Source organism: Panthera tigris, chromosome B4 (genome assembly GCF_018350195.1).
Source record: "Panthera tigris isolate Pti1 chromosome B4, P.tigris_Pti1_mat1.1, whole genome shotgun sequence".
Classification (NCBI taxonomy): Eukaryota; Metazoa; Chordata; class Mammalia; order Carnivora; family Felidae; genus Panthera; species Panthera tigris.
This window is the reverse complement of record NC_056666.1, coordinates 130518872-130530932: the sequence shown is the minus strand read 5'-3', so window position 1 is coordinate 130530932 and position 12061 is coordinate 130518872. Positions and strand designations below refer to the sequence as shown.

Here is a 12061-nt window from a genome sequence, read left to right as displayed (position 1 = left end):
GAGGCAGGTGAGGCAGGCTGAGAAGCCGCGTCTGGCCGCCGTAGGCACTCTCCGTGTAAGATGTCTTAAAGGAAGCGACACGGGCCAGCCGAGTTCACACGTTGACAGAAAGTTCACCGGCGTTCTCACGCAGCCCCCATCCTTTGCCACCTGCCCATCCCACTGCCTGAGGTGGAGGCTGGGGGTCCCGGTTGGCAGAGGGTAAGGGGTCCTGCAAGCAATCGGTTCTGACCCTGCCCACCTACATCCCTTGGCTTTCCTGGCCTGACCACCCCCCGTTCCTCCATCTCCCTAAGTCCAGGCCCCAAGACGGGCCTGGGACAGCAGCGCCTGGAGCTGGGGTGGGGGGGCCTGGCGGAGGAGCCCTGAGTGTTGGGGATGAAGGACAGCGCTGGAGGCTCCACCTTCTGCCCTTCCCTCCCTCCCCTCCCCCTCCCCCTCTCCCCCTCCTTCCTTCCCAGCCCTCCGCAGCAGCTCAGTGCTCAGTCAGTCTCAGGCTGTCCGGCCAGGGTGGTTGGTGGTGAGGATTGAGGCTCCGTCCTGACGAGGCCGCGGCCTGAGGCTCAGGGCCCCCCAGCCCCTCCCTCCCAGCCCACCAGCGTCACCCCCCAGCCCCGAGCTGGACCGCACACCTTGGGACACGGTTTTCCACTTCCTAAGGACGAGCCCCAGACTGGAGGAGAGGTCCGAGGAGGTGAGTGAGTGCACAGCCCGCTCCTCGGCTCCTGCCTTCCTGGGCCCGGGCCTGGGCCCCTGCGGGGTCGGGCTGGGTGGGGAGTGACTGACATCCGTATCTGCCCCCCACCCGGCTCCTCTAGACTCCATCGGGGGGCAGGCAGAAGGCAAGCCGGAAAGGTGAGAGAAAAGGTGGGAAATTCCAGGAGCCAGGATTAGAGCAGAATAAAGAGTCCGTTTTTCTTCCTTTCCATCAACAAACCTCCACCCAAAAGGAGGTTTAAAAAAACCCAAACCCACCCACACCAAGAGACGGTTGGGACCAGGTGGTGGGAAGGCGAGGAGGGCGGGCGCTAGGAGGCCGAGCCCGGGGCTGGCATGTGCGCGGGCCCCAGGGGCTCCGGCGGGTGCAGGGGGAGCAGGGCGGGCGCCACCTCGGGGCTGTGCCCGCGTCGCGTCTCGGGGCCGCCGTCGGGGCTGCGCGTCCCGCCGCTCCATCGCTCCCTCCTTCCCGTCCAGGTGGGCGTTGGACTCTTCGCCAGGACCCCGGCGGCGGGCCCCGGGGAGTCGGCCGAGGCGGCGGCGGCCGGGGGCGACATGGCGGAGGAGCAGGACCTGTCCGAGGTGGAGCTGAGCCCCGTGGGCTCCGAGGAGCCCCGCTGCCTGTCCCCAGGGAGCGCGCCCTCGCTGGGGCCCGACGGCGGCGGCGGCGGCGGCGGCGGCGGCGGCGGCGGCGGCGGATCGGGCCTGCGAGCCAGCCCGGGGCCCGGCGAGCTGGGCAAGGTCAAGAAGGAGCAGCAGGACGGCGAGGCGGACGATGACAAGTTCCCCGTGTGCATCCGCGAGGCGGTCAGCCAGGTGCTGAGCGGCTACGACTGGACGCTGGTGCCCATGCCCGTGCGCGTCAACGGCGCCAGCAAGAGCAAACCGCACGTCAAGCGGCCCATGAACGCCTTCATGGTGTGGGCGCAGGCGGCGCGCAGGAAGCTGGCCGACCAGTACCCGCACCTGCACAACGCCGAGCTCAGCAAGACGCTGGGCAAGCTGTGGAGGTGAGCGCCCTCGACTCGCCTCCGGGGAGCTCCCGCGGGCCCCCTGGCTGCGGGTGGATTCAGGCTGGACGGGCACTGCCCGGGCCCCGCTCCCGGTGGGGGGGTGGGGGGGTGGGGGGAGCCACCGCTTTGATGGGCCTGGAAGACCAGGTGTGGGCTTCGGGCCCGCCCTTCCCCCACGACTACCCCCTTGGGGTGGCGCTGGCTTAGAACTCTTGCGGCCTAGGCACGGCTCCCCACCTGGGGCAGCGGGCTAGAGGGCGCCCCCTCGTGGCTGGAATTCTGTCGGGTGGCGGGCGCAGCGTCTGCGCTTCTCCCTGGGGGAGTGAAGGCCAGGGGGAGGGAAGGATCCCGAGCGGCCCACACCAAAGGCCTTCACTCATGGCTTTCCCGCAGGCACAGCACACTCAGCGGTGCCACGGCCACCAGTCCCAGTGGTCAGGGGGATGCCCGAGGAATGCTTGGGGAAAGAGCCGAAGGCCTGGCTGGAGAGGCAGGGAAACTGAGGCAGCCAGCTGGAGCATGAGGGGGCAGCTCAAGAAAACAAGGAATTCGGACAGGAGTCTTTGAAAGAGTGAGGGACGAAGAACCACCAAGGATCTGTCACTGCAGGATCCCGTCCCGTCCCAGCTACCTTCACGGTGCCTTCCTAATCCTCTCCTCCTTCAGGCTGGGGAGGGGAGGAGGGGGGGGCTCTTCATTCCCTAGGAAAGGGGACACACAGAAAGAAGTCTCCCCTCCCACCTTGTCCCAGAGCTGCCAGGCCTGCCTCTCCCTCCCTCCCTCCCCCCCTCCCTCTCCCAGTCCGGCCGCCATCTTCTTCTCCAGGGCCCCACCCAGCATTGAGTAACCTCCTACCCCTTCAGCCCCAGAGCTGGCGCTGAGAGCCATACCCAGGAGGAAACCCTGGCCCCTTCCTACCCAGGGTCCCTCAGAGTCCCAGGTTCCCTGGGGCCGAACCTCTGGGGAAGAACATGCCCCCCAAGGAGGAAGTCGGGGCCCCCCTCAGCTCAGGTCTGGGGCTCAGCCCGGCCCCTTGGGATATGTTGAGCAGGGCAGCAACCCCCGACCTCAGGCATCCCCGGCAGCTCAGAAAAAGAACAGGGGCTCCGGGAGGTACGAGCCCGCAGAGGCCACCTGATTCCCCACGAGAGACAGGCCCACAAAGGCAAAGGGATCGCAAAGGCCGCGTCACAGCTGGTGGCAGAGCAGGGCCAAACCCAGGTCCCCTGATTCTTCATCTGGAGGTCTTCCCCCACACTGTCCTTGGTGACAGTGGCGGGTTACCCCTTCACTCTAAGGTGTGGTCAGGAGTGAGGCGGACAGGCAGAGATGGGGAGGGCAGGAGCGAGGCGCACCTGAGTTTCAGAAAGTCCGGGCTTCTCAGGGGAGCCTGCCTCCCTCCTGCTGCTGCCGTCCCCATGCTGGCCCGAGCATCATGGAAGGGCCTAGAAGGCCAAAGGTTGAAGAGGGCCCCCAAGAGACCGAGAGGGATTCACATCCAGTCCCATGGCCCTGTCCTTGGCCACGTGTTTGCTGACGGCCTGGTGGTCCTTCACCTCCCCGTCTCCGCCCTCGGCGCTCTGTTCATCCTGGGCAGGCAGGCCCTGGGCTTAGTGGCCAGCCTGCTGTGTGGACCCAGAGGCTCCAGCTCTGCCCAAGGTCCATCCGCACCCAGGTAGGGCTCAGCCCGGGGCCAGTTTGGTACAGAGAAGAGCAAATGAGAGCCAGAGAGCCAGGAGGGAGACAGGCAGGCAGACGGAGCAGGCCCTGGGGATTGTGAACAGACCACAGCACCGGCCCACTGATAACATCAAAGCAAGGATGGACCCCCACGTCTCCCTCACCCCTTGCGAAGGATTTAAGACTGGACCTTCCATCGTCCCTGTCCCCGTTCCCCCAGACCAGAGCCCTGGGCTCGGGCTCCCTCAGGAAGACTGGTTTCTGGCCATCATCGATTGGCCTCCAGGGCCACGCTAGGGTCGGGCAATCAGGAAAGCAGGCACTGTTTGCCCAGGACCCAGCCCCAGGGGGCAGGAGGGTGGCTGGACGCTGACAAGGATCCAAGGCCATGCCCACGCCCAGCGGGCTACCAGGATCCTGGCTGAGGGGTCCTGAGAGGCATCTAAAGATGGGCTGGGCTGGGCTGGCCAGTCCCTCCAGGGGCTCCTCCTGGAAGCCCTCCCAGGATCATGACTCCCAGGCCATCAGGAAGGGGGATGGTTAGACAGAACTGGGAAACGGGGGCCCTACACCCGAAAACAGCAAGACATGCAGACAGACCGTGTGGGGTGCTGGAAGTAGGTTGGGGTCAGACACACCAGCGTCCAGGTCCTGGCTCCTAAGTGGCGACGTGAGCTCCGACAGTCGAGCTAACCTTCCGTGCGCGCCTGGGAAAGTCTTGTGAGATACCCATCGCGTGGTGGCGGTTGTATATGGGTTGATTTGTCTGGAGAGAATAGAGTCAGGAGACTAGAAAGGGGGTCACAGGCTGGAGCCTCTCCTGACCCCCAAGCCCACAGGCCCCTTCCCTAACAGGAGAGCAGCAGTGAGTGCCCCACTTTGGGAGCCCCCCACCCATTGGCCGGGGTTTCCAGGTTTCCCGGGGTGGGGGAGAACCAGTCTACCCTCCATGTCCTCTATTCCAAACTTTGAACACGTAGAAGACAGAGGCCGGGTGCCAAATGAGGATGGGGTTTGCAGTTAGAGCTGTGGGCACCGCTGGGGACTGGGAGGGGGGCCATGCCCAGTGAGGCTGGTGTTGGGGTCAAGATTAGATTTGAGAGGGTTTACAAGGTGGGGCCGGATGATGGGCCTGGGGTTAGGAGGGAGTGAACAGAATTGAGGTCAGTGTGAGGTTGGGGTTGGAGCCATCTGACAACCGCGTGGGGGTGGGGAGGACTGAAAGTGCGGATTCTGTCAAGGTGAGGGTACTGCTGGGACCCCGCGTGGGAGGCGACCGTGAGCGCGGTACTGGAAGCTTCCCTCTCTTCTGGCCTGTGCCCCCGCTCCGTGCCCCCTGCCATTTTCTTGCTGAGTCACGCCCAGTTGCCAGCTACACAGAGGGCACAAGGAAGAGTTGGGTGGGACAGGAAGCTCAGGGTCCCCAGCCTTTCCGGAGCCTCCGCGCTGGGGTCTTGGGCCTGCTCTGCGCCCTCTAGTACCGCTGTCTCCCCGCCCCCAACACGCACACCCCCTTCGGGCCCGCCCCACCCACTCCGCCGGTCCAGCCTCCCAGGGGCCCCGGCCTGGGGCTGCAGCCCACTCTCTGACCCCTGGGGCGCTGGCCTGGGGTCTCCATCCCATCACTCAGTCGGAGGGACCCTTGGCGAAAGCTGGGCTACGCTAGGCTGGGTGCCGGCAGCCTGGGGGGAGGGGGGCAGCCGGGGAAGCTAAGCCGCACAGGAATGCCGCCACCGGCTAGGAGGTGCCTGGTATGACCACCCCCTCCCATCCTGGGCAGGAGGGCTCGGCTTCTGCTGACTGGGGGAAGAGAGCACCCACTGGGGAGGGGGTGGGCAGCTGGAGAGGCCCTTTGGGCAGAGGGACAGAGCCGCGCCCACAAAGTCCCTCCTGTGTAGGACTCAGGAGTCCGTCCTTTCCCCTCCGCTCCCTCTGCAAGGTACCCTGTCCTGCCCTCCTCACCCTGGGGCATCGGAGCCTTAAACATCACCCCCTCCACCGTCCTCCGGCCCGGGCCCCGAGGCTGGAGCTGGGAGGGCAGGGGCACTGCCTTCAAGGCTTTCCTCCAAGCTTGGTCTCAGACCGGGGAGAGGGTCTGTTTGCCTCTGTCCCAGGGTCTGGGGAGAGAGTCTAGCTTCCTCTACCCTCTGTCACCCCCTGGACAAGGAGATAGGATCTCCCCCAGGATGCAGTGACCCCACAGAGGGAAGGGGGCTCACGTCCTGCCCCTTCAGCCGCACCACACTGGAATTCACAAAATGAGCACTCCAGAGTTGAGAGGGCTTACCCCCAGCATTGGCACGGCACCTGTTCCTCAAGGTGCCCACCCTCCCCGCCCCCAGGCCCAGTGCAGAGTGCTTCACGCACACTACCTTGGCCAATCCCACACCCAGGGAGGTAGGCTTTATCATCCTCATTTGATAGGAAGAAACTGAGACTCAGAGAAGTGACAGGAAGCAACGAAGGCTCAGAGAAGTGATTTGTCCGCGGTCACACGCTAGCAGGTAGCAGAGACTGGGCTCTTCCCCCGCACTCTGCTGCTTCTCGGCTCGCATACCTCCAGCTCCAGGGAGCCCACCCCCTAAGGAGGCAGCCAGTGTTCTACCCGCGGACAGCTTTGATGACGAGAAAGTTTTTCCTTTCCTTGACCTGAGCGAAGCTCTGCGTCCCTCAGATGCTCTATGCCTACCGCTAACTCCATCATCGGGGGGCTGCCAGAAGCAGCAGCCTGATCCCGCTCTCACACCTCTCTCGCACCAAAGCTCCTGAGTTTAGGGACAGAGATCACAGCCTTCTGAGCCTGTGGTTCCTTGGGCCTCACATCTTCCAGACTGTAAATCAAAGAACCGGGCCCTGCCCGCCGGGCTCCCCATCCAGGGACCTCATTTCTTCCAGGGTAGATACTCACTCTGGCCCCTCTGCTGTCTCCCCCAACTGTACTGCCCCAGGCTGCTGAACGAGAGTGACAAGCGCCCCTTCATTGAAGAAGCCGAGCGGCTCCGGATGCAGCACAAAAAGGACCACCCGGACTACAAGTACCAGCCCCGGAGGCGGAAGAATGGGAAGGCGGCCCAGGGGGAGTCAGAGTGTCCCGGCGGCGAGGCCGAGCAGGGTGGGGCCGCCGCCATCCAGGCCCATTACAAGAGCGCCCACCTGGACCACCGGCACCCGGGAGAGGGCTCCCCCATGTCAGACGGGAACCCTGAACACCCCTCAGGTGAGCGCTGGGCTGATGATGAGCTTTGGGTGGGGACAGCCTGGGCGCTGGGGAGGGGCGAAGGCTGGCCGTCGTGAGACTCTGATGACCCACAACCGCCCTGGGCGCTGGGGAGGCTCGCGGCGCTGTGCCGTTCGTTGCCCCAGCTGGGGTGCAGGGGCCCAGAGGGACCTCAGTGGGAGCTGAGGCGCCAGAGGAAGTGGCTGGGCAAGATGGCTCTGGCTGATGGAAGAGGGCGCTGCTGCTGCTGAGCCAAGAGGCCAGTTAAGGAGGCCGGGGAGGCGCGGGGGTGAGTTACAGCAGGGAAAGCAGAGACAGGATGCTTCTGAGAAATGGGAGATCAGATGGAGGCGAGACCCTTGCCTCTTTCCCACCTCTCAGTCTGATGGGGGAGCCACGGCATGGGATGTTGAGATCGCGCCACGGAGGAACAGACATAGGGCCATCTTGTTTCATCTCCATTAGCACAAGTAAGGCTGACATTAACTGAGCACCTGCTCGGGGTGTACCAGGCACCCCGCTAATTGCCATACTGAGTATTAACTCAGTCACTCCAAACTGTGATTAGGGCAGCCGCGCCGCCTGGGCTCAGAAGCCTGCGTGAGCACAGCTCTACCTTCAGAAGACACACCTGGTGTCCCCCTTTGTGCCCGGCCTGGGAGCAGACACCAGGGGCATCAACAAGAGAAGCCACCACGGTCCCTGGCGGTGGGAGTCCCCACAGTCCAGAGGGAGGGGCAGGGATGAAAACTAATGAGTGAAGAAGACACAAGTGTGCGTGAAGCCAGAGCCTCCCAGAAGGAGGCCGCGTCTGAGCCGCTTGCCGTCATCTCTGTTTTATTGCTAAGGCAGTAGGTCAGAGACGGTAGGCATTTCCCCAGAATCGCACAGTGACAGAGCCAGGATGCAAACCCAGGCGGTGTCTCAAAATCCAGAGCGCTTGGCCGGGCCACGACTTGGCATTGCCTCTGGTCTGAAGTGGTGGGAGAGGGGGGGAGAGACACAGAAATGCCCTCAAGGAGCCCCTGGCCTCGTAGACTGTGGACGTGTTCTCTCTCTGAGGGGATCCCCCACACACATATACTTTACTTCAGAGACTCAGGGACACACACACACACACACACACACACACACACACACACCAGAAGACCCCGAACCAGGTACAGAACCACCACCCCAGGCTATAACTGTGGGCATGGGCTTTTTTTTCTCCAAGGCCCAGCTCAGCTACCCCTCCTCCGTGAGACCTTCCCCAAGTCCCCAGGACAGGTGGGGGTGGGGGTGGGGGTGGCACCTTCCTCTAGTCTCCTGAGCCCTCTGCATACCCTGTAACTTCTGATGCTGCCCTCCACTACTGTGCGCGTCTCTGGATCTCCCCCAAGACTCTGAGCTTAGGAAGAGAGGATCCACTTGATTTACGTTTGTATGCCCTGTGCCTGGCACGCTGCCCCACCCCACCCCACCCCCCCCCCCCCCCCCCCCCCCCCGTCCCCCGCCCTAAGCATCGGGTGAATGACAATGTGAGTGAGAAAATAGACATTGGAACAGGGGTGGAGCAAGTCAGCTAGATATCTAAGTGTCCTCCTGATCCAGCAAGAAAAAGCTGCTGGAGGGCTGGGGGCTGCACAGCTGAGCATGGAGTGGGGAGACAGAGCGTGGCTGGTGGGGCAGAGTCGGAGGGAAGGCTTCCTGGAGTGAGGGGCACTTGAGCTGGCTTTGGCAGGAGGGATGGGGCCGGAGGGGACACATGGCTGTTTGGGGGCCAGGGGTGGGGGTGGACGGTGGGGGAGGGGGCCCAGGCAAGCTAGCAAAAGTGAAGCAGTCAAGAGCGATGAGGGCAGGAGAGGTCGGCACCAAGGAGAGCAGCTGGCAGAAGCCAGGCATGCGCAGAAGAGAACAGACAAGTGCAGACCAAGGGCCAGACCCGTCGGGGTCGACAGCGAAGGGGCAGTGGAGCAGGGCGGGGAGCCGACATCAGCCGATATGAGGAAGAACTCCCCAACAGAGAGGGCTTTTCAAAACGCAGCAAGCCTCTCCAGGACATGGGTGACGGAGGGAGCCCCTGCTCTGGGCGGGAGGCAGGACACGCCCCTAAGAATGGGGAATTTCAGACAACTGGAGACCAGCCCTAGACCATTAAATAAGTGAAATGCCAGCTCGGGCTGCCCAAACACGCAGAACCCACGAGGTCACGCAGTGATCGGTCCTCGGCCTCCTGGAGGCAGCTTTTCTGAAGGTGAGCCATCAGGATCCAGAAGACTCTGACCCGGCTTCCCGCTTGCTTTCTGTCTCCCTTCCCCCCAGGCCAGAGCCATGGTCCACCTACCCCTCCGACCACCCCAAAGACAGAGCTGCAGTCGGGCAAGGCAGACCCCAAGCGGGATGGGCGCTCCATGGGGGAGGGCGGGAAGCCTCACATCGACTTCGGCAACGTGGACATCGGTGAGATCAGTCACGAGGTAATGTCCAACATGGAGACCTTTGATGTGGCCGAGTTGGACCAGTACCTGCCACCCAACGGGCACCCGGGCCACGTGGGCGGCTACTCGGCAGCCGGCTACGGGCTGGGCAGCGCCCTGGCTGTGGCCAGTGGACACTCCGCCTGGATCTCCAAGCCACCGGGTGTGGCTCTGCCCACGGTCTCGCCACCCGGTGTGGATGCCAAAGCCCAGGTGAAGACGGAGACCGCGGGGCCCCAGGGCCCCCCGCACTACACCGACCAGCCATCCACCTCGCAGATCGCCTACACCTCCCTCAGCCTGCCCCACTACGGCTCTGCCTTCCCCTCCATCTCCCGCCCCCAGTTTGACTACTCTGACCATCAGCCCTCAGGACCCTATTACGGCCATTCAGGCCAGGCCTCTGGCCTCTATTCGGCCTTCTCTTACATGGGGCCCTCGCAGCGGCCCCTCTACACGGCCATCTCTGACCCCAGCCCCTCAGGGCCCCAGTCCCACAGCCCCACGCACTGGGAGCAGCCAGTATACACGACGCTGTCCCGGCCTTAAAGGGGGCCCTGTCATCACCACCCTGCCCGGCCCCTCTGGGTAGCATGCCCCTTCCCCCAGCCTTTGTGCCCTGTTCCTCGCCCATCTCAGACCTGGTGGTGGGCCGTGGAGGAGGGTGCAGAGGCTGACAGCGGAGAGAAGGCTTTCTGTCTGGCTCACTGCCTTTGATGACCCCACCCCGTCCTATCCAGGCTCCAGCCCAGGCAAAGCCCCGGGCTCCTAGGCTGGGCAGAGAAGGAGGTTGATTGTCGCCCCTAGACTGAACGATGAGGGGCCGCACCTTCCCACCCCCCACCCGCCTCCCCGGAATGACCCTCATCCCAGGACCTGAGAAAGACCCACTCTCACCCTCCTCTGGGGGTGGGGGAGGCAGCCGGGGCTGGGCAGGAACCGGAGGCCTTGCCGTACCTTGTGCCCATGTTCGCGCTCTCGTGGAGAATGAGGGGTCTGACATAGCCCTTGCCACTGTGCCTAAGATCAAAGCCACCCAGAGACCTGCATGATGCCTGCAGTGGGCTATGTCCGCCGCCGCTTTGAAAGCCTGGGAGGGGAGGGGTCTCAGAGGGAGGTCTCCTTATCCCCTCAGCGCCCCCTCCCCTTCCGGACACAGGCAGGAGTTGGTACAGAGGCCTCGAGATGCAATTCTGTGCCCACCAAACCCCCTTCTTCGTCTAACGGAGAAAGAGGCCCCGGTCCTCCTCCTCCTCCTCCGCCACAGCCTCCCAGACCTGGAGGCACAGCCCAGGTGAGGAGGCAGGGCCCCAGGCAAGGGTTCAGAGACAATTCACAGAGCCTTCCTCCCAGGCTCCCCGCCGCCTCGCCCCTCACCAGGCTCTGCGGTCCCTGCTCTGTCAGCCCCAACTCCTCAGGCTTCCCAGAGTGTTGTAGCTGCTCAGGCCCCGACCCTCAGCTCCGGGAGGAGACGCGGGGCCCGGCGCCCAGGTGGCTGGGAGCAGGCCGAGGACACTAAACTCCCGACATGTACATTCTGCCCTGGCCTTTTGCCCTATGCTTCCCAGTGGTATCTGAATAAAGTATGTAGCTCTGTCTGCCCCCATCTTCCTGTTCTGCAGCCCCCACAGTCCACATGTAACTCATGACTGCCCCCTTTTATTTATCTCAGTAGCTCCCTCTCCCCTCGCCCCCGTCCTAGGTACTCCAGCCCCTATTAACTCTGCATTAAGCCTTCCACATAATAAAGTTAAAGGTTCCGGTTACCTGCTTGGTGGGCCTGACCTGGCCTGTCTCTTGGTTTCTTATCCCTCAACTGGGCTCCCTCAAATGCTCTCTGGAAGTGGCCTAGGGGTGGAATTCAAAGGACAGATCATCCAAAGGACTCCTCTCTCCCCTGAGAAGGAAGGCGGAGGCCAGGCAGGGTATGGGGACGGCCGGCATCCCCGTGGGCTCAGCGTTAAGTTCGGGGTTGAGGCCTCCGCCGGGAGCTCTCCCCCAGCCCAGCTGTGCCCACGCTGCAGGTGGCTCATTTGCCGTTCAGCTGGAACTCAGCAAGAGCACCTTCCAAGGAGCCCCTCTTACTTGCCTGGCAGAGGGGGTGGGAATTTGAGAGAGGGGCGGGGGTCAAACCTGACGTCTGGCTGCCTGCAGCCAGCAGGCCTGTCCTTTAGGATGTGTCGATGGGCCTTCGCTCACCGCGCCCCTCTCTGTGCCCCCTCTCCCCTAACACACACACACACACACACACACACACACACACACACACACACCTTGGTCTACTCCAGGATCAAGCCAAGTCTTCGTGGCAGCTGCCTGCGTCTGGGTATAAACCCAGGATGGCAGACACGCAACCTAATCCTCCAGGGCTCATTTCCCAAGAGCTCTCCCCCCGGTGCCATTCCAGACAGTTCTCAGGGACCAGGGAAACCTCTTTACCGCCACGCTCCACCGATGGATGGTTCTGGCGGTTGGAAGTCTTCCTTAGACCCCGCGCGTAGCAACAGCAACAGCTACCATGCACTGAGCGCTCCTTGGCCAAGTGCTCGGCCAAGTGGTTTCTGCCATTCAGGCCTAGGAGTGGACCCGCTCATTCTCCCTATTTTCCTCACGGGCAGCTGCGAAACTTCGAGAAGTGGGTGCTGAGAAGGGCTGGTGCCAGAATCTGAAGCCAGGGGACTCCGGAGCTTGTGCTCTGAACCACCGTCACTTTCACCTGCCCGTGGCTTGCGGGCCACACTTCTGCTTGTAATCTGGTGATATTTCTCTTGCTGCTCCAGACCAGCATCCCCAGCCCCCTCATCTGTTTCTTCGATCTGTGGGCTCCAGCCCAAACTATACAGAAGCTATTCTCTGGGGTCTTTGTTTGTTATGTTGTGGATAAATGCAGGACTTTATGCTGATTTTTAATAGATTTCATCTTGTCGGATCTGACCATTTCCCCACCTCTATTAAGTCTTGGAATTCTGGGTCCA

General features: G+C 63.0%; 1 protein-coding gene across 1 annotated transcript; it reads left to right on the top strand.

The window, feature by feature from the left end:
* Window positions 1-639: 639 nt before the first annotated feature.
* Window positions 640-10067, top strand: SOX10 (SRY-box transcription factor 10). Its single transcript, XM_042993242.1, has 4 exons — window positions 640-694; window positions 1195-1727; window positions 6359-6627; window positions 8932-10067. The coding sequence occupies exons 2-4, from the start codon at window positions 1273-1275 to the stop codon at window positions 9633-9635; spliced, it is 1428 nt and encodes a 475-aa protein (XP_042849176.1). The 5' UTR covers window positions 640-694; window positions 1195-1272; the 3' UTR covers window positions 9636-10067.
* The last annotated feature ends 1994 nt before the right edge of the window (window positions 10068-12061 follow it).